Genomic DNA, 24,536 nt, shown 5'->3' on the forward strand with positions numbered 1-24,536 from the left:
AGGGAATTCATTCACTGGTCGCATACAACAATTGAGATTCGTCAAATTTTAGATGCAAATTCAACCTCACGGATTTCTTGCCATATAACCACGCTGATGCTTCTTATTGGTCGAAATATTGAACGATTTTGATGTAAACCAGGACCCGTGCATGGAACCTCTGAACTCAAGACGGACATTTCTGTATCACCCTCAGCATTTATTTTTTTCTGTCTTTCGTGCTCATCCAGAGTTATCTTCCCTAACTACACTTCATTCTTTCTGTGACACTCCTTTAGGTGTCACCCCACTAGTATAGAATAAATTTTATACTGCCCATTAATGAAAATATAGTTCTAAAATCTTGATTTGCTGAAATAAGTATTAAGACTGGACAATCGCTAAGATTAAATGCACTAAATACGTAAAATTTCGCACTTGTTCAATAATCTGTTACACGATATTATTACACCCACGGAAAATGAATTAAGGGATGTACAGGGATCACGAGGTCACCTGTTCATAAGATGTCGAATGGAAACCGTCCATTGCTATATCGGACATAATTATAAAATTAGAAATGCACTTTTTCCAGATAATGACTAACAGAGGCCAAGTCTGTCCTCCTTTTGAACTAAATTTTCCATACATATACATGTTTTTTTGAAATCATAATCTATCTTAATTTGACAGGTAATATTGGATTAATAACACAAGACATCTACAAAGTTTTAATGGAAATGAAACAGCCAATTACCATCACCCATTGAGGAATAGAGAATGTTCCCTAGAGAAATACAGTCACAGATGAACGGATATAGAGTTTTAAAATAAAATCAGCACAAAATTCCAAATAATTTATTGAAGACAAAGCCTAAAATAATAACTTGTAAGGTAAGTAGTGTGTGAAATCATTAGATAGCACGCCACCAGGTTACCTGGCAACGCGTACATAAAACGTGTATTATTATTTCTTTATTTCCTCCAAATTGAAGAGTTACAAAAAGAAATATACATTGTTGTCAAAAATAAACACATCAATCATTTACAGAGATGACCGGGTAAATGAATACATAATGAAATAGTTAAATAACTACATAATGAAAGGTCACTTTACGATTCGTTCTTAGTGCAATCGTACTAGTACATGCTTACCTGCAAGTCAGATAGTTGAAGTGTGAAATTAGACGTTACATAGATTGATCAGACTGATTGATATATCTGTTCTATATATACCCGTGGTGAGAGTTCTCGACTTTCGATCTAACAAAATACAACGCATATAAGAAAATATAAAACTACATCTTTCCATTGTGTGAGTATTTCTATATTTGAGTGGTTAGCGTTTAGGGTTTTTGTCGAAGAAATTTCAAGGTGATAGTTTGATCCCAGTTTATATGTTTTTAAGTTTGATTTTATGTGCGCGCGTGTGCGTGTGTGTGTGTGTGTGCGTGCCTGTCTGCTTGCGTGCTTGTGTGTTTTCTATGTAAACTCTAAAGATTTTGACTAAATATTTTTATATATTTAACCAAACATTCCTAACCGATAGTATCAAACGCTCTTTATGGATCTATAAAACTAGCGAATGTTGATTGACCTTTCATTTTCCTTTTGTTTATAATGTTGTATAATATGTAAATAAATTCCCAAAACACTCTAGACTTACTAAATCCGTTTTCAGCTTCGGCGAATTTGTCCTCCCGTTCACGTTACTAAGTAAGCCTAGTAATTATTATACCACAGTAGACTTTACACGGTACCGACAGGATCACGCGGTGTATTTAATTAATTAAATTAATTTAATTAAAGCCACATACTCCCATAGACATATATATAAATACATTATGACCTCTTTACAGATTTCAGACAAATATATACCTAACAAATTATCCCGAATTCCAAAATTGGAGTAAAATGTGTATTGATGAAAGTATACGGGAAGTCCCCAAAAATAATAAACGAGTCCGACGGACAAAGCTTCTGTGCAAATTAGTCCCACAATGCAACGGGCGGGTTATCTGTCAACACCAAATGGTGGACCACAGAAAGCGTGAGCCTGCAAAAACGCATATTTTGCATAAAAAAGAAACGTAAAAGGGACTGGAATCGGCAAAAACCCAGGTTTATCTTAGGAAAAGAATTGATTCGTTGGAACTTATCAACAGAAGAAAAATGAATAGACTCGAATTCCGAGTTAGCCGGACGTGTATTCCTCGAACATTGTAAGCTTCGCAGATCTTAATTTTATCGATATTTTGTGGTATCCATATTGCTATACTTTAAAATGAAGTATTTAGTTGTATGTTTGTTTATAGCGATCAGTTATTCAAATGAAAGCATTATTAGCCAAGTTAACATGTACTCGATATGTACACAACAGTCATGTGTTTACGGTAGTTTATGTGTAGTGTGCGTTGTTGTAGCCTCGTTCTCGGCTCCATGACAAATCTCGCGATAAAATAAATGCACTTATACACTGATATGTCGCAAGGATTTCCCCGGTCAAGCGTCCAGTCAAATGGTCATTTTAATGTTAGGAGAGCGTGAATGAGCATCTTGAATTGCCATTAATACATATGTGCAACTAGAATTTCAGGTTATTTGGAAGTATGCGGCTTTAAAAAGTTCCTTGTGTCTCTAGAATTAGGTTCGATGATGGCATAAGGATTTTTCCTTCGAGTTTTCTGGCACAATTCCATTTTTGAAACATTTGTTAAAAATCGAATTAAGTAATGTTATCATGTTTCGTTTTTTAAAGCTTCGTACTCGTATTGTCTATCCCTGCTGCTGACATAACTTTGGCTTTCGTACAGAGACTGCCATTTCCTCCCCAGATATAGAGTCGTTTAGCGAACTACTATCACGACCATCAGTTACTGAATCTAATTCTTCTCGGATGCGTAGATGTAATCTCATCAAAACAGTTACCAATTGTAGAGCGTGTAGAATATAGGTCACGGTAATCCAATTTCCTCCTATTCAACATCGCTGGTATCAGTAGCAGTAAAGTCATCTCCAAACGACAATATTCGTCTATTCAGGACAGTCATTAATGCCCTTCATATTCTTGGTGGTTTGTCTTGTTCCTTACTTTGAGAACATTACCTTGATTTGACCTTGACCTGGTCCTTAATGAAGGAGAATACGCTTACTTGCCGGAATTCCTGATCTTATTCTCTTAAAAGGCGCATTCCTTCGTTCGAACGCCAGATGTGAGTTGTACAATAATAATATATAAGATTTATAAATAAAATAAGCTTACACTCATTTTTATGGCTTACTGTGATGGAATTGATATCATATTTATACAGAAAATCCACAAAACTCTATATATGCCGCTCTGTCTCCGCACTGGAATATTCAGCCACGCCTCCTACGCTTCATTTTGATATCACGTGACACCACCGACAACCGTACACAGATCACAGCAAAACGAGTGATGTAGGTGTATCGTTTTTGTTGTGATGATAAACCCCAATTATATAACCCGTTTTACCTCAATTACTTATGTTATGGTAACATAAATATAGCTAGTAAATGAGTTAATAATATAAAAAAAAAAAAACATTAAAAATATTACACACAAACATTATCTTACCGCAGGGGCATGTATAGATACAGCTATTTCTGGCTATGTTTGTGCATGAATGTGGATGAAGGAAATTGCTTAAGATCAAATACCCAGTATACTAATCATTTATTGTGGTTCGATGAGGTAATATTAAGTTATATTGTCTGTGATTTGTCAACACGGTAACAGGTGTAACTTCGAGCAGAACTTCATTACGAACCTGTCAGGCTATCGAGTCGACTATCGGTATAGATTTTCTATATCCCGCAGAACTTTCTAGAAGCAATGCGAATTCCTCGTTCGACTCTACCAACGCGGCCTCTTTCGCTCTCTTCCATCTTTCGATCTAGTTGCCGATATTTATACGACTTATTACGACGTTTGCTATTTTGTTGTGTCCTCATTTTCTCGCCGATTCCAATTTCAGTGACCCAAGACCTAATCGCTAACTCAGGTAGCCGTGTTCGCGATTTCCGTTTCTGTTTGTGATCTTGTCTGCGCATGCTCGTATTAATAGTTGGCGGCGATTAATTTTCAACACATTTTATTTTTTTTTTAATTTTTATGAACATGGGTTATCTTTGAGTGTTTTGAGTGTTGTATTACGGTAAAGTTTATAACTTTTACCAGTTGAAAAAAAATGCTAAATTCTTGTTTCCTTTAGTTTTTATACCATAAACTCATTTAAACGACGGAAGGCTCCTTTAACTGAGAAAGTAACTTGAGTGTGTAGCTATCATGTTCCAGCCACATAAAGGTATATATCTTATAATCTAAAAAACATTCTGCAATATATTGTCGTAAATGATAAAAAATTATTTTATGATATCATTGCCATTTCACTGTATTTACAATCTGTATTTTCTTTCACTCAACTAGTTTCCAAATTCGTTTAATTGTATATAATTGTCTATTGTTGCTGTCACATTGCTGAACTAAATTACGGAGGAGAGGGTTTCCATAAGTTGCCGTAGTTTTACACAATCCTCTAGGTTGTTTCAAAGAAGCAATAAAATATGTCTGAATTAATAAACACATTTGTCTCCGATAGTTCTATTGATGCTGAAGAACGGCTTGTACCGATCACTTATCAACATTTCACTATTATTCTGTTTCGCAGTTCATTAAATTTGTCTCAAGAGCAACTCAATTCATGACCCCATGAAATCGATCAAAATCAAGATTCAATCCTTAAATATATATATATATTTATGCATTCATTTTTATTCATCGAGTACAACTAGGAAAGGAAATTCAAATCTTTATCTTCGGATCACCAACACATAGTGCATATGATACATTGTGCTGATTATTTGATATATAACAAAGTAACACAATTGACCAAGGAAGCCACCGAATCGCCTACCCGGAAATACCTGCAGCTTATACATGGATATTAATCAATATGCCGATGGATTTTTGATAATTCAGTAGAAGCCGTTCTTCAGCATCACTAGAACTATCAAAGACAAATATATCCGCTGTTAAAATCATTAAATCTAGCATACGTCAAATCTGTTAAGATATTGAATATTTGGAATAAATTATTAAAATTCCCCAAGCAGAAACACAAATGAATCAGCTTTTATTTCGGAATACAGTCGCCAGTGTGGAGTCAGATTTATTGTGTAGTTATATACCATAGACCAGACGAGGCCTATGAGGCCTGTATCCAGTATATTTACCAAATTATTAACCGTGTTTGTGGTCGGTCTTTGATAACACTCTCATTGTTGGCCTTAATATGTCGGCTGTAAAACTCACACCAATGGACCACAAAAGCAATAATTCGACATACATATTTGTGTGGGTGGTTAACTAAAAATATTCCATTATTTTTTATGAAAATGATAACACGAATTAACCCGGATATAATCCATCTCCAGGGGAAATATTTATCAAGATTATCCAGCCTTAACCTAGGTATCCAAACCGGACATTACTATTGACCTTGAATCAAATGTGTTAAACAGGGAAAGACATTATAAAAATGAATACTAGTAATCTGCTTAAAACCATATTACTGATTTTGACAAAGATATTGTCAATGGGAAATCGAATCATTCTCACAATTTTGTCCACTGTGTGTTGGTGTGCTTCTTTTTGACAAAACATGCTTGATAATAGTACTCGCCATATCATTTCAAGGAGTTGAGGTAATTGCTTGATTGATCGTCTGGGAGAATTCGCAATTAAACGTTTTACGGAACTCTGTGTTGTTTCGCTTTCCAATATAAACAAGGCATATTTGCATTCTTACCGTTTATATACATGACTCTCATAAACAAAATGGCTCCCAACATGGAAATATCGCCGACTTGTTAACGTCATTCGCGAATTTAAAGTCATTTTGAGGTCAGAATTCGCGAAATTATGTATTCGCGAATAAGTCGAATGATGTGAGTTCGCGAAATTAAGCACTCGCGAAAAATAAGTGATTTTTAGTAATGAGATTGCACTACAGAAGAATTAGGCGCCTGAAACTATCTCAATGACGACACCAGGCATAGGCGCCTGAGACTATCTCAATGACGACACCAGACATAGGCGCCTGAGACTATCTCAATGACGACACCAGGCATAAGCGTCTGAGACTATCTCAATGACGACACCAGGCATAGGCGCCTGAGACTATCTCAATGACGACACCAGGCATAGGCGCCTGAGACTATCTCAATGACGACACCAGGCATAGGCGCCTGAGACTATCTCAATGATGACACACAGACGGATACAAAAGGTAACACATAACACCCCGGATATAAAAGGTGACACATAACGCCCCGGATACAAAAGGTGACACATAACGCCCCAGATATCAAAGGTGACACATAACGCCCCGGATACAGAAGGTAACACATAACGCCCCGGATATAAAAGGTAACACATAACGCCCTGGATACAGAAGGTAACACTAATGCCCCGGATACAAAAGGCGACACATAACGCCCTGGATACAAAAGGTAACCATACCGGATATAAAAGGCGACACATAACGCCCCGGATATAAAAGGTGACACATAACGCCCCGGATATAAAAGGCGACACATAACGCCCCGGATATAAAAGGTGACACATAACGCCCCGGATATAAAAGGTGACACATAACGCCCCGGATACAAAAGGTAACACTAACGGCCCGGATACAAAAGGTAACACTAACGGCCCAGATACAAAAGGTGACACATAATGCCCCGGATATAAAAGGCGACACATAACGCCCCGGATATAAAAGGTGACACATAACGCCCCGGATATAAAAGGCGACACATAACGCCCCGGATATAAAAGGCGACACATAACGCCCCGGATATAAAAGGCGACACATAACGCCCCGGATATAAAAGGCGACACATAACGCCCCGGATATAAAAGGCGACACATAACGCCCCGGATATAAAAGGTGACACATAACGCCCCGGATACAAAAGGTAACACTAACGGCCCGGATACAAAAGGTAACACTAACGGCCCGGATACAAAAGGTAACACATAACGCCCCGGATACAAAAGGTAACACTAACGGCCCGGATACAAAAGGTGACACATAACGCCCTGGATACAAAAGGTGACACATAACGCCCCGGATACAGAAGGTAACACTAACGCCCCGGATACAAAAGGTGACACATAACGCCCCGGATATAAAAGGCGACACATAACGCCCCGGATATAAAAGGTGACACATAACGCCCCAGATCTTTTTGTGGAGCATAAAAAAACATCCAAAGTCTCATAGTCTTATCTGTATTATTTAATATTCTTTCACAAAATTCCAATAAAGTTATATCAAGTTATTTTAGTAATTGATCACACCTGTCCAGTGGTCCTCACAACACGTCCATACTACTACAGTGAGAGTGTACTTGTTTGCTGTTTTACTGAACATCATGGCAGGTACACCAGATATTTTATTTCCAGGTCCGATTCCATTTTAATTTCAAAAGTCGCCACTGCCAATCAATAAATGACCAATACAGGAGAGTGTTGTGTAATATAGTCAATTTAATTTTGGCTATTCATCTTTTAATAACACAAAGAGGAAGTAAATAATACGATGGGCACAGGAGAGTACCCTATAGCATGGTTTGAGTTAAATCATTCTTTTGGTAGTTCCTGTTTGACAAATCTGGAGTCCTCCTGTTGGGTAACAAGATATTTTACTGGAATAGCCCTCATGAAAACACTAAAGGTTTCAAATTCAACCATTGATGATGAAACAGAAAATGGTTGAATGATATCTTCCATTAACTTTTGACTACTGATAAATATGTACGCATCATTTTCTTATTACATCGGAGTTCACATTACATATATCACAAATTTGAACATATATTTGAAATTGTAAACAGAGAAGATTTTAATTTTTTTAAAGTTTTTCATTTTTTTAGAAGCACTGTGATAGACATTATTTTTTAGAGACATACATGTAGAAATGATTTGATAGCACTATCAAGTATAAAGATTTTAATCCCATTTCCAAAATACACTGTGGAAACATTTTTCTTTTCTTCATTAACAGACCTTTTCACGTTTATTAGTTGCAAGACAGTAATATTGACTGAAGACATTTCCAATACTCGTACACACAAGTGTCAATTTCAAATGACACTGAATATTTTGTGACATTATCAGTCCAGAACTTGCTTCTAATGTCAGTTTATCCATACACACAGTGAATTTTTCATTATAATTTCAGTCATATGGCATCACAATCAGAAATAATTTATGTTTCAGAAGAACAGTCCTCTCATCCGGCGTCCCATCCCTTGTCGATCATACATCACATTGAATTTGTTCACAAACTGAAAATGAAATAAGAAAATGAGACAATTTACGATATGTATATGCCACTCTACAACTTGAGAGACAAGACTCTCAAATTTTCAAACTTGATTGTACTTAAGCATCGATGTTTGAGTCAGCTTTACCCCAAAAGTTACCCCAAAATAACTTGCGATGGATGGATGGATGCTTATACACTTGTCTTAAAGCCTCTTAATATTTTTGTATCATAAATTAAAACAAAATATCTTGAATGATACAATATGCACCCTAATAATGATATAATGATACAATATGTACCCTAATAATGATATAATGATACAATATGTACCCTAATGATGATATACTGTGAGAATCAATACCGTAGTTCTTCATATATAATTGTAATTTAACCAGGGAACCTCTAATACAGTGCTCAATTCTCTACATTTATATGAACCACAGAAAATAAGCGACATGAAAGCTAAAACAAGAGGCCTAGAGGGCCTGTTTCGCTCATCTGGTTGGATCTGACCAAACATCATGTTCAATTTGTTAATAATAATAGTTGATGTCAAACAACGCTATATATGGTATGGGTGGGGATCTCAACGGTTTCAAAAATATAACCAAGAAAGTAAGACCTTTAGGTTGGGGAAAAACCCAACAGCCTATTTATACATAATGATTGTGTTGATCTCTTTATGCCCAATAATGCTGTATATGGTTATAGGGTTGGGAACCCAATTGTTTAAAAGATATATTAGAGAAACTAAGTCCCTAGGGGTGGGGAAAGACCTGAGTGCCTATTTATATATATCATGATTTGGGGTGGAGATCTCAAGGGTTTAAACTAGTAGCAATTTAACGGATTTAGCTAAATATCCGCTATTGGGCCCTGCCCCTCTGGCCCCCAGGGAGCCATACCCTCCATTTACACAACATTAGATCACATTTGCCCAATAGTGCTCCAGATAATTCAAACATTAAAGGACTAGAACCGATTTAAAGGATTTACCTCAATTTCCCTTATTGGGCCCCGCCCCTCCGGCCCCAGGGAAGCCACACCTTCTGTTTATATGTTTGATCCCCTTTGCCCAATAATGATCCAGACCAAATTTCATCAAAATTCATTCAAGCATTCAGGACTAGTAGGGATTTATAGGAAATATTGACGGACAACGGACGCTCCACCATGGCATAAGCTCACCGGCCTATTGGGCCAGGTGAGCTAAAAGTAAACAGATTGCTTGTGATTCCAAACATAAGGTATTCTAAAAAAAAATTGCAGTGGATATAATTCCTACCTGGTTGATAGTATTACATCCTTTTGTAATCGTTCCAAGGTAGGCCATTAGACATACATCATTGCATTGCTGAAAGATACAATACATACAATTAATTACTAATACAATACATACAATTAATTACTAATACAATACATACAATTAATTACTAATACAATACATACAATTAATTACTAATACAATACATACAATTTATTTCTAATACAATACATAAAATTAATTACTAATACAATACATACAATTAATTTCTAATACAGTACATACAATTAATTACTAATACAATACATACAATTAATTACTAATACAATACATACAATTAATTACTAATACAATACATACAATTAATTACTAATACAATACGTACAATTAATTACTAATACAATACGTACAATTAATTTCTAATACAATACATACAATCAATTACTAATACAATACATACAATTTATTTCTAATACAAAACATACAATTTATTTCTGACATTATCTATTTCATGTACAAACTTCTAAGTTCGCTTTGTTCAATGGTTCAACTTTCCACACTTTCACTAATCATTTGAAGCAAATATGTATATGGGCCTGAATTACTCAACTGGATATTTCAGTAATTATGGAAAAGCACTCTTTGATTTATATAATTACAAATCATTTTCCCAATTTAGGATATGCCTCTGAGTAGCATGTATTTCAGACTGTCAACTGTTTCCATCAACTAAATTCAGCATTCTGGTTCTAAAATTCAAATTCTAATTTCAAAGCCAACTAGATTACTGACAGGTCAGCAAGTCACACAACAATAAAGAAGTCATCGGTTCATATCACTGAGGTTCAATTTGACATTTGATATTTGAACTTGAATGCAAATGCATGTAGGAAGCGAAATAAACATTGATGTTGCTTTTGTTTGCTTCCACCTCCATTATTGGTAGAATATTTATCTATAAGTTTGATTTGTTTTAAACAGTCAGGGCCATTGTCAGAGATCAAATATGTTATTGACCTTTGGACCCCAATGACCTTGAATTTTGACACAGTGACCTTGATCTTTGCTCAGTTGGCATCTGGTTTAAGCCCAACCAACTTTTATTCATAATGTCATGAAAAAATGTTCATCAGTGAAAAGTTAGAAAAATTGACATTGACGTTTAAACTTTGGACCTAATACCCTTGACCTTTAACCTGGACAGTTGACTCATTATAGAAGTCAGCCTTACTTACATTACACAAATCAGCCATACTTACATTATAGAAGTCGGCCTTAAACCGATCCGTGTTGAGTACCGGTAGTCTATAACATAAGCTGTAGGCATCTCTTAGTATGTCATGATTTTTGGGTACTTCTCCTGAAAAATGTTAAACAAAATTTTAATAGTGAATACATTTGAACCCAAATAATTTCATGAAATCATAATCTTTTAAGATTCACCATTTTTAGGTCGAAAACTGAATCTTTTAAGATTTACCATTTTTATTCATATACAATGTACTATTATCTTTTTATATTTACTACAGTGGACTCTGTCTAAACCGTACTTCCTTGGGACTGTATAATTTAGCTGGTTTGTAGAGGTTCAGATTGTTGAGAGCCTATATTATTACATTGTATGATATCATTATAATATAATAGTGTCATATATGTAATTATTGTATAAACACCAATCAATCACATTTAAATTACATTTGTGAAACAATGTTTATTTTAGAATGCAAAATAGGTACAAAACATTCAAAGATTTTGAATTGAACATGCCTCTAATTCCTTATCGTCATATTGTCAACTGGGACAACATCAACAATTAATTGTTTTACTTTATGGCATTTGCTTGAAAAGGTCTTTGATTATCTTTTGAATAGAACTTGCCTTCATCTTAATGATCGAATCATCTGTCATCATTTAACAGTGATTTTTATTTTATTTTATAGATGAGTTCAGTAATGTCATGCATGTCTCTGTATAGACCAGAGCTCATCTCAATTTTTTTTTTGTTTTTTTTTTGTGTGTGTGTCAACATTTGACTCCTCGCCTGTGTCTGTACAAGAAACTGGTCGGACACTGTCAAGAAGTGTAATTCCCTATTCAGAAGAAATATTTTCAATTTTGAGTTTATCTTTTATATTCTATCTCGGTAGCAGTGGAGTCATTAATAACGTGAGCGAGATATTGTCCTCTATTTCCTTACCTGGGTAAAGGTAAGGAAAATAACTTCAACAGAGTTAAAATAGTATTAGATAAAAAAAACACATTTTGCACGGCTTAATAATTTGAATGCTAGAGACAAAGATCCGGACAAGAGAGAATGAGTGAAATTTTGAAAACACAAATCTATTGATTGCTTTTAATTATAACTGACAATCAGAATCAATCATTTTGATAAATCATGATTAACAGTCATGATCAAGGTATGTGGTATCATGTTACTTGAAAGTTTTGAGTTCATCATTCTTAATTCATCAATGAAAGGGGAGATAATTGTTTAGCATCAAGCATAAAAAAATCTCCCAAAACCTTGTCACAAGCTATGACACACTGTTTGACTTGAACACTAACTAGACACTAACCTGCCTGTACAGCCTTTATGTACTCCAGGATTAACTTGACACGGCTGTGTAACATCTTAATGGAACTGTGTTGGGCCACTAGGTGTTCAGCCACTGTTAATAAACAAGCGTTCAAACAATCTTAATTACAGATTACTACTGACAGTTGACCAATCCAGTTAGCGATTATATGTTGAATTTATATTCTCATAAACAAGTCTTAAACTGAAGTTTGTTTTTGTCGCCCCTTATCTCCTGCTAGACATTTTTTTTTTCTTGCACTCAATTGAACTCAAGCATAAAATTAGCACTTATTTGACCTTTGGCTTTGGGGTCAAGGTCACCCTGCCATTAAAGCAGTGTGCTGCACATTGGCTTTAGGTGATGCAAATATGCTCTAATTTTCATCAATAATATAATAAGTCTTCAGAGGTGAGGAACTACCCCCGGGTTTGGGGTTGAGTGAGGGATTTCAGCCCCATTATTTGTATAGATTTGAATCCCGGCCTCCCTGGGATGTTACCACTGAAATATCAATGTCATACATTGCTTAGTGCCAGAGAAGAAGTCATAAATATCACATTGCCATATGGACCTATTTTGGGCCCACCCCAAAGGCCCCCAGGGGGTCAGTCCCACCATTTCTACAATTTTGAATCCCTATCCTGTAAGGAGGCTACCAGTCAAATATGAGTGATATACATTGCTTAGTTCAAGAGAAGAAGTTGTTTACATCCATTAAGCCAAAGTGACACCCTTTGGTCCCGCCCCTCAAGCCCCCGTGGTCAGCTCCACCATTTGTACAATTTGGTACCCCAACCTCATAAGGATGTAATGAGTCAAATATTAGCGATATCCATCACTTAGTTCCAGAGAAGACGTTGTATTAAATAATTTAGCCACATTGACCCCTTTTGGCCCCGCCCCTCAGGACCCCCGAGGTCAGCTCCAGTGGACCATTTGTACAATTCGGAACCCCTACCCCATAAGGATGTTACAAGTCAAATATTAGCAATATCGATCACTTAGTTCCAGAGAAGACCTCGTTTATATCAATTCAGCCATATTGACCACTTTTGACCCCGCCCCTGATCATGAGGCAGCCAAGGGGTCAGCCGCATCATTTGTACAATTTTTAATCCCTAGCCCGTAAGGAGGTTACCAGTCAAATATGAGTGATATCCTTTTCTTAGTTCCAGAGAAGTTGTTTACATCAATTAAGCCACATTGACCCCTTTTGGCCCTGCCCCTCAGGCCCCCAGGGGGTCAGCTCCATCATTTGTACAATTTGGAATCCCTACCCCATAAGGTTGCTACCAGATAAATATAAGCGATATCCATTTCTTAGTTCCAGAACAGAAAAGAAGTTGTTTACATCAATTAAGCCAAACTGACACCTTTTGGCCCCGCCCCTCAGGCCCCCGGGGTCAGCTCCACTGTTTATCTCTTACCCTGAGCGTAAACTGAGACCCCCTTGTTTCACTTCCATGAGGGTAAATTATTATCTCTTACCCTGAGAGTTAACTAAGATACCTGTGTCTCACTTCCATTGGGGTGAATGATTATTTATCTCTCATCCTGAGAGTTGACTAAGATCCCCTTGTCTCACTTCCATATCTCTTACCCTGTTTACCCTCCTATGTATCTTAACTAATTGACGTTACATCAATGTAAGACGTGTAGACTTGATGTGATTAAACTGTAGATAGGAAATCATTAAATTTTGTTATAAATAGGGAAATAGCTCCAATCCTCGGGGTAAGATTGTTACATAATCCCCCACTAATAACAGATCCCATTGAAACATGTATATACCGTTAGAGCTGTCCCCAGCATCCATGGCTGTTACTCTCGCCACGTGATCTACACCTATTCTCTCAGCTTCCTCAGTGGCAAGTGTGTATTGCAATTCAACAAGGAGCATGGTAGCCTAAAACAGAGAGAGCGTAGTTGGTCTTACAGGGGAAAAATAAATATCCAATTTTTAAAACCAAGCACAAAGACATTCTCAAAAATTCAAGACATGACAATTGTTTAAAGTAATATTATAAACATACAAGCACTTATTTTGCTCCATTTAAATTTTAGAACACAACCAGCTTTAAACAGATAACGGTTACCAATGCTCTGACAATACTCCTCCCTTAAAACAATACAGTCAATTTGCAATTACCACAACTGTGATTTGAGGGATTCTTATCAGCCAAAACTATAATACCAATAAAATATAACGTGAATTTGTTATCACACCCCTGTGTATTTGTTTGCACACTGTGTTTTTATTAAGTCAAATATGGTCCAAGTAAATAATGACACAGGTGGAAAGTACTTCATGATCATAAAAATCACAGGTAAGTCCATAGAAATGTAGTCATTCACCACATGAAACCTACAACCATCAAATACATAAAGATGTACATGTAGGTTTTCATTCTGAACATTGAACATGAAAATGTTCATATTCTACCACACATTGTGCCCCTAATCTTTAAATCGACATGTCATGGTGTTAAATGGAATCTGATCTTTAAATTGACGTGTCATGGTGTTAAATGGAATCTGATCTTTAAATTGACATGTCATGGTGATAAATGGATTCTGATCTTTAAATTGACGTGTCATGGTGTTAAATGGAATCTGTTCTTTAAATCGACATGTCATGGTGTTAAATGGAAGCTGATCTTTAAATTGACATGTCATGGTGTTAAATGGAAGCTGATCTTAAATTGACATGTCATGGTGTTAAATGGAAGCTGATCTTAAATTGACATGTCATGGTGTTAAATGGAAGCTGATCTTAAATTGACATGTCATGGTGTTAAATGGAAGCTGATCTTAAATTGACATGTCATGGTGTTAAATGGAAGCTGATCTTTAAATTGACATGTCATGGTGTTAAATGGAAGCTGATCTTAAATTGACATGTCATGGTGTTAAATGGAAGCTGATCTTTAAATTGACATGTCATGGTGTTAAATGGAAGCTGATCTTAAATTGACATGTCATGGTGTTAAATGGAAGCTGATCTTTAAATTGACGTGTCATGGTGTTAAATGGAAGCTGATCTTTAAATTGACATGTCATGGTGTTAAATGGAATCTGATCTTTAAATCGACGTGTCATGGTGTTAAATGGAATCTGATCTTTAAATCGACGTGTCATGGTATTAAATGGAATCTGATCTTTAAATTGACATGTCACGGTGTTAAATGGAATCTGATCTTTAAATTGACATGTCATGGTGTTAAATGGAGTCTGATCTTTAAATCGACATGTCATGGTGTTAAATGGAAGCTGATCTTTAAATTGACGTGTCATGGTGTTAAATGGAATCTGATCTTTAAATTGACATGTCATGGTGTTAAATGGAATCTGACCTTTAAATTGACATGTCATGGTGTTAAATGGAATCTGATCTTTAAATTGACATGTCATGGTGTTAAATGGAATCTGATCTTTAAATTGACATGTCATGGTGTTAAATGGAATATTTACTTATATCTACATGTATCAACATCATACACTTACTTCATTGTTGATCAGGTCAATTACAGATTCATATATGGAAACAGGAAGCTAAAAAAAAGAACAATAGTTTTATATGTCAGAATGTACAATGTACACCCCAATCTAACCATTATACAAATCATTTTTATAGAACCAGTTCTGGATTTTTTCTGATGGTGAATTTATATACATGTAATTAGATTGGAGGAAAATATTTCTATATTTTGTTATTATTATTGTACAAGTGGAATTTTAGTATATATATACTATGTTTAGCAAAATAAGTGTAAACATAAGTAACTACTGTATCAGAAATGGGACATAAGAGAAACAAGAGGACCAGTCCACTGCTCTCTGGCTAAAAAGGCCGCCCTGGCTGCCATGTCAAATTTTTTACGAGGAGTAAAAATAACAACACTTCATCAATTTCCCTTCCTCAACATCCCTATCAATTTCTAGCTCAAGAGCACCAACAGAACTTAAGCTAAAAGTTTAAAACGTGCTTTCAAGGTTGCAGCCTCGGCAGCCCGAAGGAAACAACACCCTCCTTTTTCAAATATTGGATCTCCTTTGCCCACAATGCTCCAAGTTAATCAAAATTAGGCATTCAGGACTAGTAGGCATTTAAAGGAATTAATTTCTCTTCCTGGGCTACACCACTCCAGCCCAAGATGAGCCACGCCCTTCATTTAAACAATATTAGATCTCCATTGCCCAAAAATGTTCCAGACCTATCAAAATCCATACTCTGGCTTTCAGGACTAGTAGTGATTTAAATGAGATGTTGATGGACGACGGACGAACCAATGAGAGATGATGCATCATGGCATGGGCTTATCAGCCCTTTGGGCCAGGTGAGAAAACAAGGGGCATTAATATGTCAGTGTTTTACTATACATATAAACAACTAGCATTATATAAAGGTTTGACAGCTGTCAATTATAAACTGGCATTGTACCAAGGTTTGACAGCTGTCAATTATAAACTGGCATTGCATCAAGGTTTGACAGCTGTCAATTATTAACAACTGGTAAAATATCAAGGTTTCATTTTGTACGAAAATTACAATGTCACACAAACATTGAAGTATCATTATAATTATATGACATAGTAATTGCTGTATCTATATAATTATATGATAGTAATTGCTAAGTAATAATAACATTATCTTGTATTTCCTTTAGATTTTATTTTTAACTTACATCAGTTTGTCTGGAAAGGGGGTTCATCTTCATTAGGATTGGACTTTCATTGATCTGGCACACCTAAAATTATAAAAAAAATATCATGTAAAATGTCATGACCAGAGGAAACCCTGGATCGTTTCAGAATAGCCCAACTAGTACATTTCGGTAAATCAATTACACTGCTACAGTACATTTAATGACTGTAGTCTGTTTTACTATTTATTGACCAATAATTACTTGTTTATGCAGGTTGATATGGGATTGAGGTCGATCACTGCTTATATGTAATGACTGTAGTCTGTTTCACTATTTATCAGCCAATAATCACCTGTTTATGTATGTTATATGTACTGACTATAGTCTGTTTCACTATTTATCAGCCAATAATTACCTGTTTATGTATGTTATATATGTAATGACTATAGTCTGTTTCACTATTTATCAGCCAATAATCACCTGTTTACTTACGTTGATATCAGATTGAATTACACTGTTACAGTAGATGTAATGACTATAGTCTGTTTCACTATTTATCAGCCAATAATCACCTGTTTATGTACGCTGATATCAGATTGAGTCGGACCATCTCCAGTTGTATACCATCCAAGGAAGTCCATGTCACTAAACACTTGTTTAACTGAAAATAGTAATATTTTTAGCAAGATGCTCAAGCGTTGACCAAGAGTAATTATGATCAATTTTAAACTGTTGTATATTTCACAATCAAAGTTTAGTACTTTAAGCTATCACCATCCTCCAAACATTTGAGCTTCTTTATAATTGTATCATATGAATTAAAAGTTGAAAAAAATAATTTATATCATGCATCCCAAAGAAATTCCATCCTGCTTCTACCAATACCTATCACATTTCTTTGTTTATGTAATATGCAATTTAGGCCAAGTGAGCTAATAACTACGTATACTTTTCTTATATATATAAAGGAAACAGAAAAATCTTCGAACTAATTACACTCTCACATACTTGCCAACTTTCCCGATTCATTCGGGAGTTTCCCAACTCCAGGCTCCATGCCCTGTCTCCCGATCATATTGATAAGAAATAGTGTATTCTCACGATTTCAAGGAATCTGTTTTGTTAGTTTCACTTCAGCTTTTTTTTTGTTTATTTCTGTTACTGGCTGCTTTGTATAGTTTACTTTCCAAACTTGAATATAATTTAAATGTCACCGGTACAAGTATGGGGCTAATTAAATATTTGTATATATGATTTACAAATATGTATGTGTCGTCGAGTTACTTGTATTGTGGAAAGTACCTTGTCTATTTATAGTAACGTCTGTATCTTGTCTGTAGTTCAGGTGGTCGTCTCGTGATTGTCCTTATTTGGTCTTGTTTATGTCTTATATGTAAATTAGGGTGTGAAAGTGTGAAAAAGCGTGCAAGAGTGAGAGAACGTTAGATAAAACTCCATAACTCACGCGAATCATCGCAGTTGCCATTTAACCGTTGGCTGAGACGTATCCTCCGGGGTCCAGCAACTACTACCTTACGATGTATGTATACGACGTGACACTATTTCACCAGACTGCTGAAGTCTTGGAAGGTATATATACTATACAGAATACATATTTACCGTTTAATAGATATTTATTGAATATCAACATTAAGCGCGTATTCGTATACACGTAGTATTAGCCGGTATATATTGATATATACCGTATATACATTGTACTTAGTCCGGCTGTTTTTATGTTTCAGGGGTTTTTATGTTTGTACGTCTGGAAATGTCTCCGGTTAGTAAATAAATAAAGAACCAGCAGGAATTTGGGAGTTTGTTATTATGTCCCGCATTTTCTTCCTGTGACATAAAGATCATTGGACAAGCTTGTGATAAGCCTCTTTTTTTAAGTTAGGGTGGGAAGTGTTGAGCCAGGGAAGTTATTTTCCTATAACAAATTATCTCCCCTTAGTTTTTTTTGTTTGCTAAATGTGTTGTGCGTGAAATGTGTTGTCTGATCATAAATGTTGTTCATGCTCTTTTTTCTCCCATTAGAATTCTAAAAAGTTGGTACCTAATGCTATATAACTGTTTTCCCTTCATTAATATTGACTTGTCTGCCAATCAAAGCTGAACAGGACAGGTCACACTTTAAGATCATAACTTCAGGTCTTATAAACAATCATAATAAGGACACTTTTATCATTTTTGTCATCTGTTAGTGTTAATAAGATCATTTTTTTCTTTTTTGCCATGGGTGCAATTTTATGCATTTTTTTGACAGCTAAGGTTGTCATCTCTAGAGCATCTTTATCATGATCATTAATTATATAAATAAAATCTGATTGTCACAGAATTGTAGTGACTAATGAAGAATTAGACATCCATACTTACATTGTTCTTCTTTAGTGTTGTAGTAATCCATATTTATTATAATAGCATCTTCAATGACATCAAAGACAAGCTCGAAGGAATTCATCACCTCAATATTTCTTCCCTTCTGTTTACCAATCAAAGCCCCTATAACTGTGAATGAAAAAAATGTATTACTTATTCAGTGAAATTTATATCAAATACATTTCAATCAATGACATGTTTTAATATCCAACAAATTTCAAGTGTACTCTTGAAGATATCATAATAATATTACTTTTTACACAAATTGATAGTACCACTAATACAAACATGTAATGTTATTCAATATTGTCAATATATATACATGTACATTGATAAAAATGTGTGTGTGGGGTGGGGGGGGGGGGAGGGGGGTTTGTCATGAAAAACAGATAAGTTTAATTTCTTGGTAGACAACGCTTTCAGTAAATATATTTTAGTAAAATATTAATTAACTTTTAGTAAATCAAATCGCCATTAGGCCCTAAGAAGTATTTTTCTGAATTTACTGTTTAATAAATTTTGACAATTTTAGTAATAAATCTTTACTCGAACTGACGTATAATACACCAACCTGCTAAATCTGTAAATACATAATAAATGTGTAGATAGAAAAGTAGGTCAATTAATAGATTCTCATTTAAATACATGTAGAGCGATGAATGAAAACGTGGGATGGCTACTGGATTAGATTAAGACAGTTATAGAATAGCCATGGATACTAATAAATCAGTTTAACAAATGCAAGCGATTTGACTAGTTTGCTAGGTGAGACCTTGTGTCGGTTTGCCTTCCTGGGCCCGAACTCTAGTCCAGTGTTCGGAAATATTCATGATCACCAAAGGATGAAGGGACACAGACACGCTTCCTGTTGTCCCAGCGGATGCTATTACGCTGGAGCCAGGTGTGTCGACGTCCATTTTTGTTGCCATTTTGCTGATACAATATTTGCTAAACTTCAATCGCAACAAACTAAAACAGGAAGTAGAAGAGCGATAACTCCGAGAATAACCACAGGTTGAAATAGCCTGATTATCGGCCTTAGTATGCCGACTAGCCGCTAGTGCCATCCAACATTATATTTTTGCTTTAATTTTTTAGTCAGATTTCTTTTTTCTTAAATAGTTTTAGATATAAAATCTTACATATAGTCTCTGATCTAATAAAACATAGACTTGTGTATATATACGTCTTTGGCAAAAATAAAATATTGCATAGCCAAAAGTAAGGCAAAATTACTTCTGCCTCGGCAATATTCAATTTTTGCCTAGGCAAAATTACATTATGTATTTCTGCCTAGACAAAAATAATTTTGTTTCGATTATAATAACTTTGGCACGGGAAGGATATCATAATTAAATATTTTTGCCTAAGCAGAAATCGAATTTTGCCTAGGCAAAATTTTTTTTTTTGTTTGGCAGAAATATTTTTTGCCTATGCAAAATTTTATTTTTGCCTAGGAAAAATTCTATTACTGCCTATGCAAAAATATTTAATTATTACATCCTTCCCGCGCCATATTTTATCACCAAAACAGTTCCAATAGAAAATCTGCAAAACCTGGAAACGTGCCGCTAGTTTCTGATATAGTTTTCTAAAATGTTGAACAGTTTTTTTAATTACTGACATTTACGATGATTTGACAGTCAACTCTGAAAGAGAAATATTACTTTAAAATATGTAACATTCATAGTTCGATGTTTTCTTTACACTGTAAAACCATATTTTTGTGTTTAGGGTTTCCGGTGTTTATCTAATTAAGTTTAGTTTAAACGTTCCTTTATTTCATTTTAAGCTACTGACAACTTGTACATTATATCACCATTAATAAACATCAACTTATCACTCCAGTACATGATTACACCAGTCATCCATAAACACTCATTCACACAAATGTTTACCGATAATGATAACGACAGCAGTTTAAACTTAAGGATTTGGGATGAAATACAATCATATTCTATATGTTTACATGTCATATCAATGTGTTGAAGAAAACCTACCAGTTTAAAGTATATAATTCTGTATAGCTAAAAATATTATTTTATTATCAGATCAAGGAAAAGATTCGTCTTCATAAAGTGGCAATTCTAGGTTAACAACATATCGAAAACAATGTAGGTAGCGTCTTCTTATTTGATCGCTTCTAAAAAAAATGTCATTAACTTTTTTCAATAACGACGGAAATTTTGATATGGCAAGAGATTACAAAGAGCATCTGCAGTCTATTTTAATACTTTGGGACAAGTCGGGTCCAGCTGCTTTAGACTGATCCAGATTAACCAATATATCTGTGACGTCATTAGTTTTTATCGTAATATGACTAAGCTTGAGATCTACTCGAATCATCTTCCGGAAGTACAGTAGCGGAGTCATCAACTCTAGATTGGCAGGGGAAAAAATAGAAGTTAAAAATGTGTGCTTTATCATTATCTTCATCGTAATAAATTCCGTCACTAGTACAGTGACTTACTGGAATTTTAGTTTTGTCTGTAACTTTGAGAGGATTTTCCAACATGACTTGAAACGATCTGGGACAGCGGAAAATGAATATAGCAAATTTGCAATCATTCGGGATCGTTTTCTAGAGAGTAAGTTGCACGAATTCATCGATACATTCAAAGTTATATCTGACGTGACTTTCACGTGCGAGAATAATATCGAAAGTTTGTAACCTGCTCGTGTAGAGAAAGTTATTGACTTTTCGTTAATACATCATATTTATCAAGTCGACATGGACTAAAAAAATAATAAAATAAAACATTTTTTCGCTAACGGACCAGAAATCGGAGATCGCAGTGTGTTACGCGTGCGTGACCGTTTATATATATATATCGGCCATATTATTTTTCGATTTGATTAAAACATGTTTTATTTGTATTGATATATACAAAAGGATTGGGCAAAGGCTTTCAAACTTGTATTAAGCCATCTCCCAATTATATATGTGTTTTTAGATATACCCACAAATGACAATCACAACATGGGATCATCGCGAGCATACATTAGAGAAAATTAATTTCGTTACTTTCTGTGAAATTAAGATCTGAACAGCATCCATTTTCATTTTTTTTCTTGTGTAGGCAGCCGCAGAGATATCCTTAAGAAAAATGATAAAAACATCTTTCCCAGGCGCGGATCCAGGATTTTTGAGGGGAAAAAAGGGGGTTGGGGGTGGGGGGGTCCAGTAGTGATAAAGCGGTCCAATGTATTTTCGCTTACCTAGACTAAGGGCCATTTCATTTCCATTTAGTTTGTTCCATTTAGCCTAGTGTAACACTTGGTTGGCGAAGTCGATGCATCCAAGGCAGACCACCATATATAACCGCAATCGCTTTATCCAGGATACAAGCATGCGAAATGTTATCTAATGCGTAAGGGTTTTATTTACAAGACTCATTTATTGTCATTGGAGTCGAGAAATGACCAATAAGTATCCGTTACCATCGTTTTATACTTTCCGAAGTCATCATATTTGTAAAGCCATATCTTACGATGGAATGGTTTATCTCCGATCGACAAACATTCGTTGTAGTATTGAAGGGTTACTGACAATTGTTTGTTTTTGTTTAACGTCCTATTGACAGCCAGGGTCATTTAAGGACGTGCCAGGTTTTTGAGGTGGAGGAAAGCCGGAGTACCCGGAGAAAAACCACCGGCCTACGGTCAGTACCTGGCAACTGCCCCACGTAGGTTACTGACAAGAATTCGGACTAACACAGAGGAAGTATTTTCAGTATAATGTGTACATTCGTCTACTTATTGCTTTATGTTATATGTATCAATGATATTACATTAATGACCTTGTGGGTATGATTTGAAGTAAGTTACCTCAAAATTTCTTTTTTTTTAAAAAGCTCGATCACTACATTGCTAAATTTTACTCCAGAGTTGAACATTTTAATTTTGGGATCTGTAAAATATGTCTTCTTGAAAGATATTTCGATCCAAACACTTCCAACTCCATTTACATTAAAGTCATTACGAGTTTTAGTTATCAATTCAATGGATACGTACACTGAATCTCCAAGCGCAAGCATGACAATAACTTTCCAAACGGACAGTATAATGCTAAATAATGTCATTTTTTAAGGATGTCTTGTCAGTTTGAACTAGTTGTAATCCACGTTAAAATTTGCATTATTATGAGAAAAAAATGTAAAAAGAATAGGAATATTCAATTCTACACAGGGTGCTGACGGGAGTTCGTAACGGAAGATGGGAAAACGTTCCTAGGGAAGAACGTATATGTGTATTGTGCGATAAACAATCCATTGGTGATGAATACCACTATATTTTTAATGTGATTTTTTTCCGTATTGAAATTTAAGAAAGAAATATTTTCCTAAATACTATATTCAGTATCCAGATACTGTAAAATATTCTGAATTATTTTGTACAACATTTGAAAGTATTGAAAATATTATGCGCTTTTCTCCATTTTATCATACCAACATTTCAGTCTCCATGTTAACTATACCAGTGCTATCTATTGTCTAATGTTAATTATTTGTGTATATTCTGGTGTTGCTCATGTATCGTATATATGATCTGAATGTCAAATAAAAACTTCTGAAACGTACCTGGGCGGTAGGAGTGGCCGGCGGCGATAACTGTCGGGATTACTATATACAGAGACATATATGTCTCTGGTATATAGAGGGAGGAATTATAGTAAGTGTGCTGGGGAGCGGTGAACTGTACTGAGTCTACCTGAGGGGACAGATCACCAGTTATCTCCTATATATTTACTTGACAACGAATTGAAATTTAATTTATATTTGTACTTAACTTTAAACTTTTCAAACAAAATTAATTTGTAAATGTTTAGAGTACATTATGTACTATGAAACGTTTTTATTCAATTTTGTTAACACCAAACGTTTGTAGCGATATACAGATACCGGGTATGTGAAGTAAGAGATTGAGTGAGATACATTTTACACTGTACTAATCATAGTCTAAATACGTTTTTCCTTAAAAAAGAGAATCAAGTTGTAATTGAATAAACTCATTAAAAGGGTTTCTTTCCTTGTCTCTTTGTCCCCAAAGACACCGAGGCGTTAAAAATAAACGTCCCGACAACAAATGGTTGCCGATCAGTGCTTTCACGGCTTCTGAAATTTCGCACATTGACAAAGGACCATGATTGAATAGGGTTTTATCTTTAATTTCTTAAATCTCACCAGAATACAGCTTATATCTTAAGACACTGATGATATATTCTCTACAAATGTGTGTACATACTACAAAAACCGTAAAAATTACGAGAAAATTGGTCTGGGTTCGGGGGCGGTGTACGATATTTAACCTCACCATTCATGTTATTTTT

At 35.2% G+C, this 24,536-nt stretch overlaps 1 protein-coding gene across 1 annotated transcript; it reads right to left on the reverse strand.

The window, feature by feature from the left end:
• Positions 1–7,288: 7,288 nt before the first annotated feature.
• On the reverse strand, positions 7,289–20,208 carry LOC117342377 (COP9 signalosome complex subunit 6-like). Its single transcript, XM_033904529.1, has 10 exons — positions 19,980–20,208; positions 19,205–19,336; positions 17,398–17,486; positions 16,865–16,927; positions 15,684–15,731; positions 13,971–14,085; positions 12,177–12,269; positions 10,860–10,960; positions 9,622–9,690; positions 7,289–8,355 (listed from the first exon to the last, which is right to left on the reverse strand). The coding sequence occupies exons 1-10, from the start codon at positions 20,134–20,136 to the stop codon at positions 8,284–8,286; spliced, it is 939 nt and encodes a 312-aa protein (XP_033760420.1). The 5' UTR covers positions 20,137–20,208; the 3' UTR covers positions 7,289–8,283.
• Between the last annotated feature and the right edge of the window lie 4,328 nt (positions 20,209–24,536).

This window comes from Pecten maximus, chromosome 14 (assembly GCF_902652985.1).
Source record: "Pecten maximus chromosome 14, xPecMax1.1, whole genome shotgun sequence".
In the NCBI taxonomy this organism is placed as follows: Eukaryota; Metazoa; Mollusca; class Bivalvia; order Pectinida; family Pectinidae; genus Pecten; species Pecten maximus.

Excerpts from the sequence above, each read along its gene's own strand:
- LOC117342377 (XM_033904529.1), bottom strand. The coding sequence starts at position 20,136 with ATGGCAACAAAAATGGACGTCGACACACCTGGCTCCAGCGTAATAGCA. Across the intron at positions 17,487-19,204 it reads CAACACTAAAGAAGAACAAT|TTAAACAAGTGTTTAGTGAC; the intron begins GTAAGTATGGAT and ends TACTATTTTCAG. Across the intron at positions 9,691-10,859 it reads TTAAGGCCGACTTCTATAAT|CAATGCAATGATGTATGTCT; the intron begins GTAAGTATGGCT and ends TGTATCTTTCAG.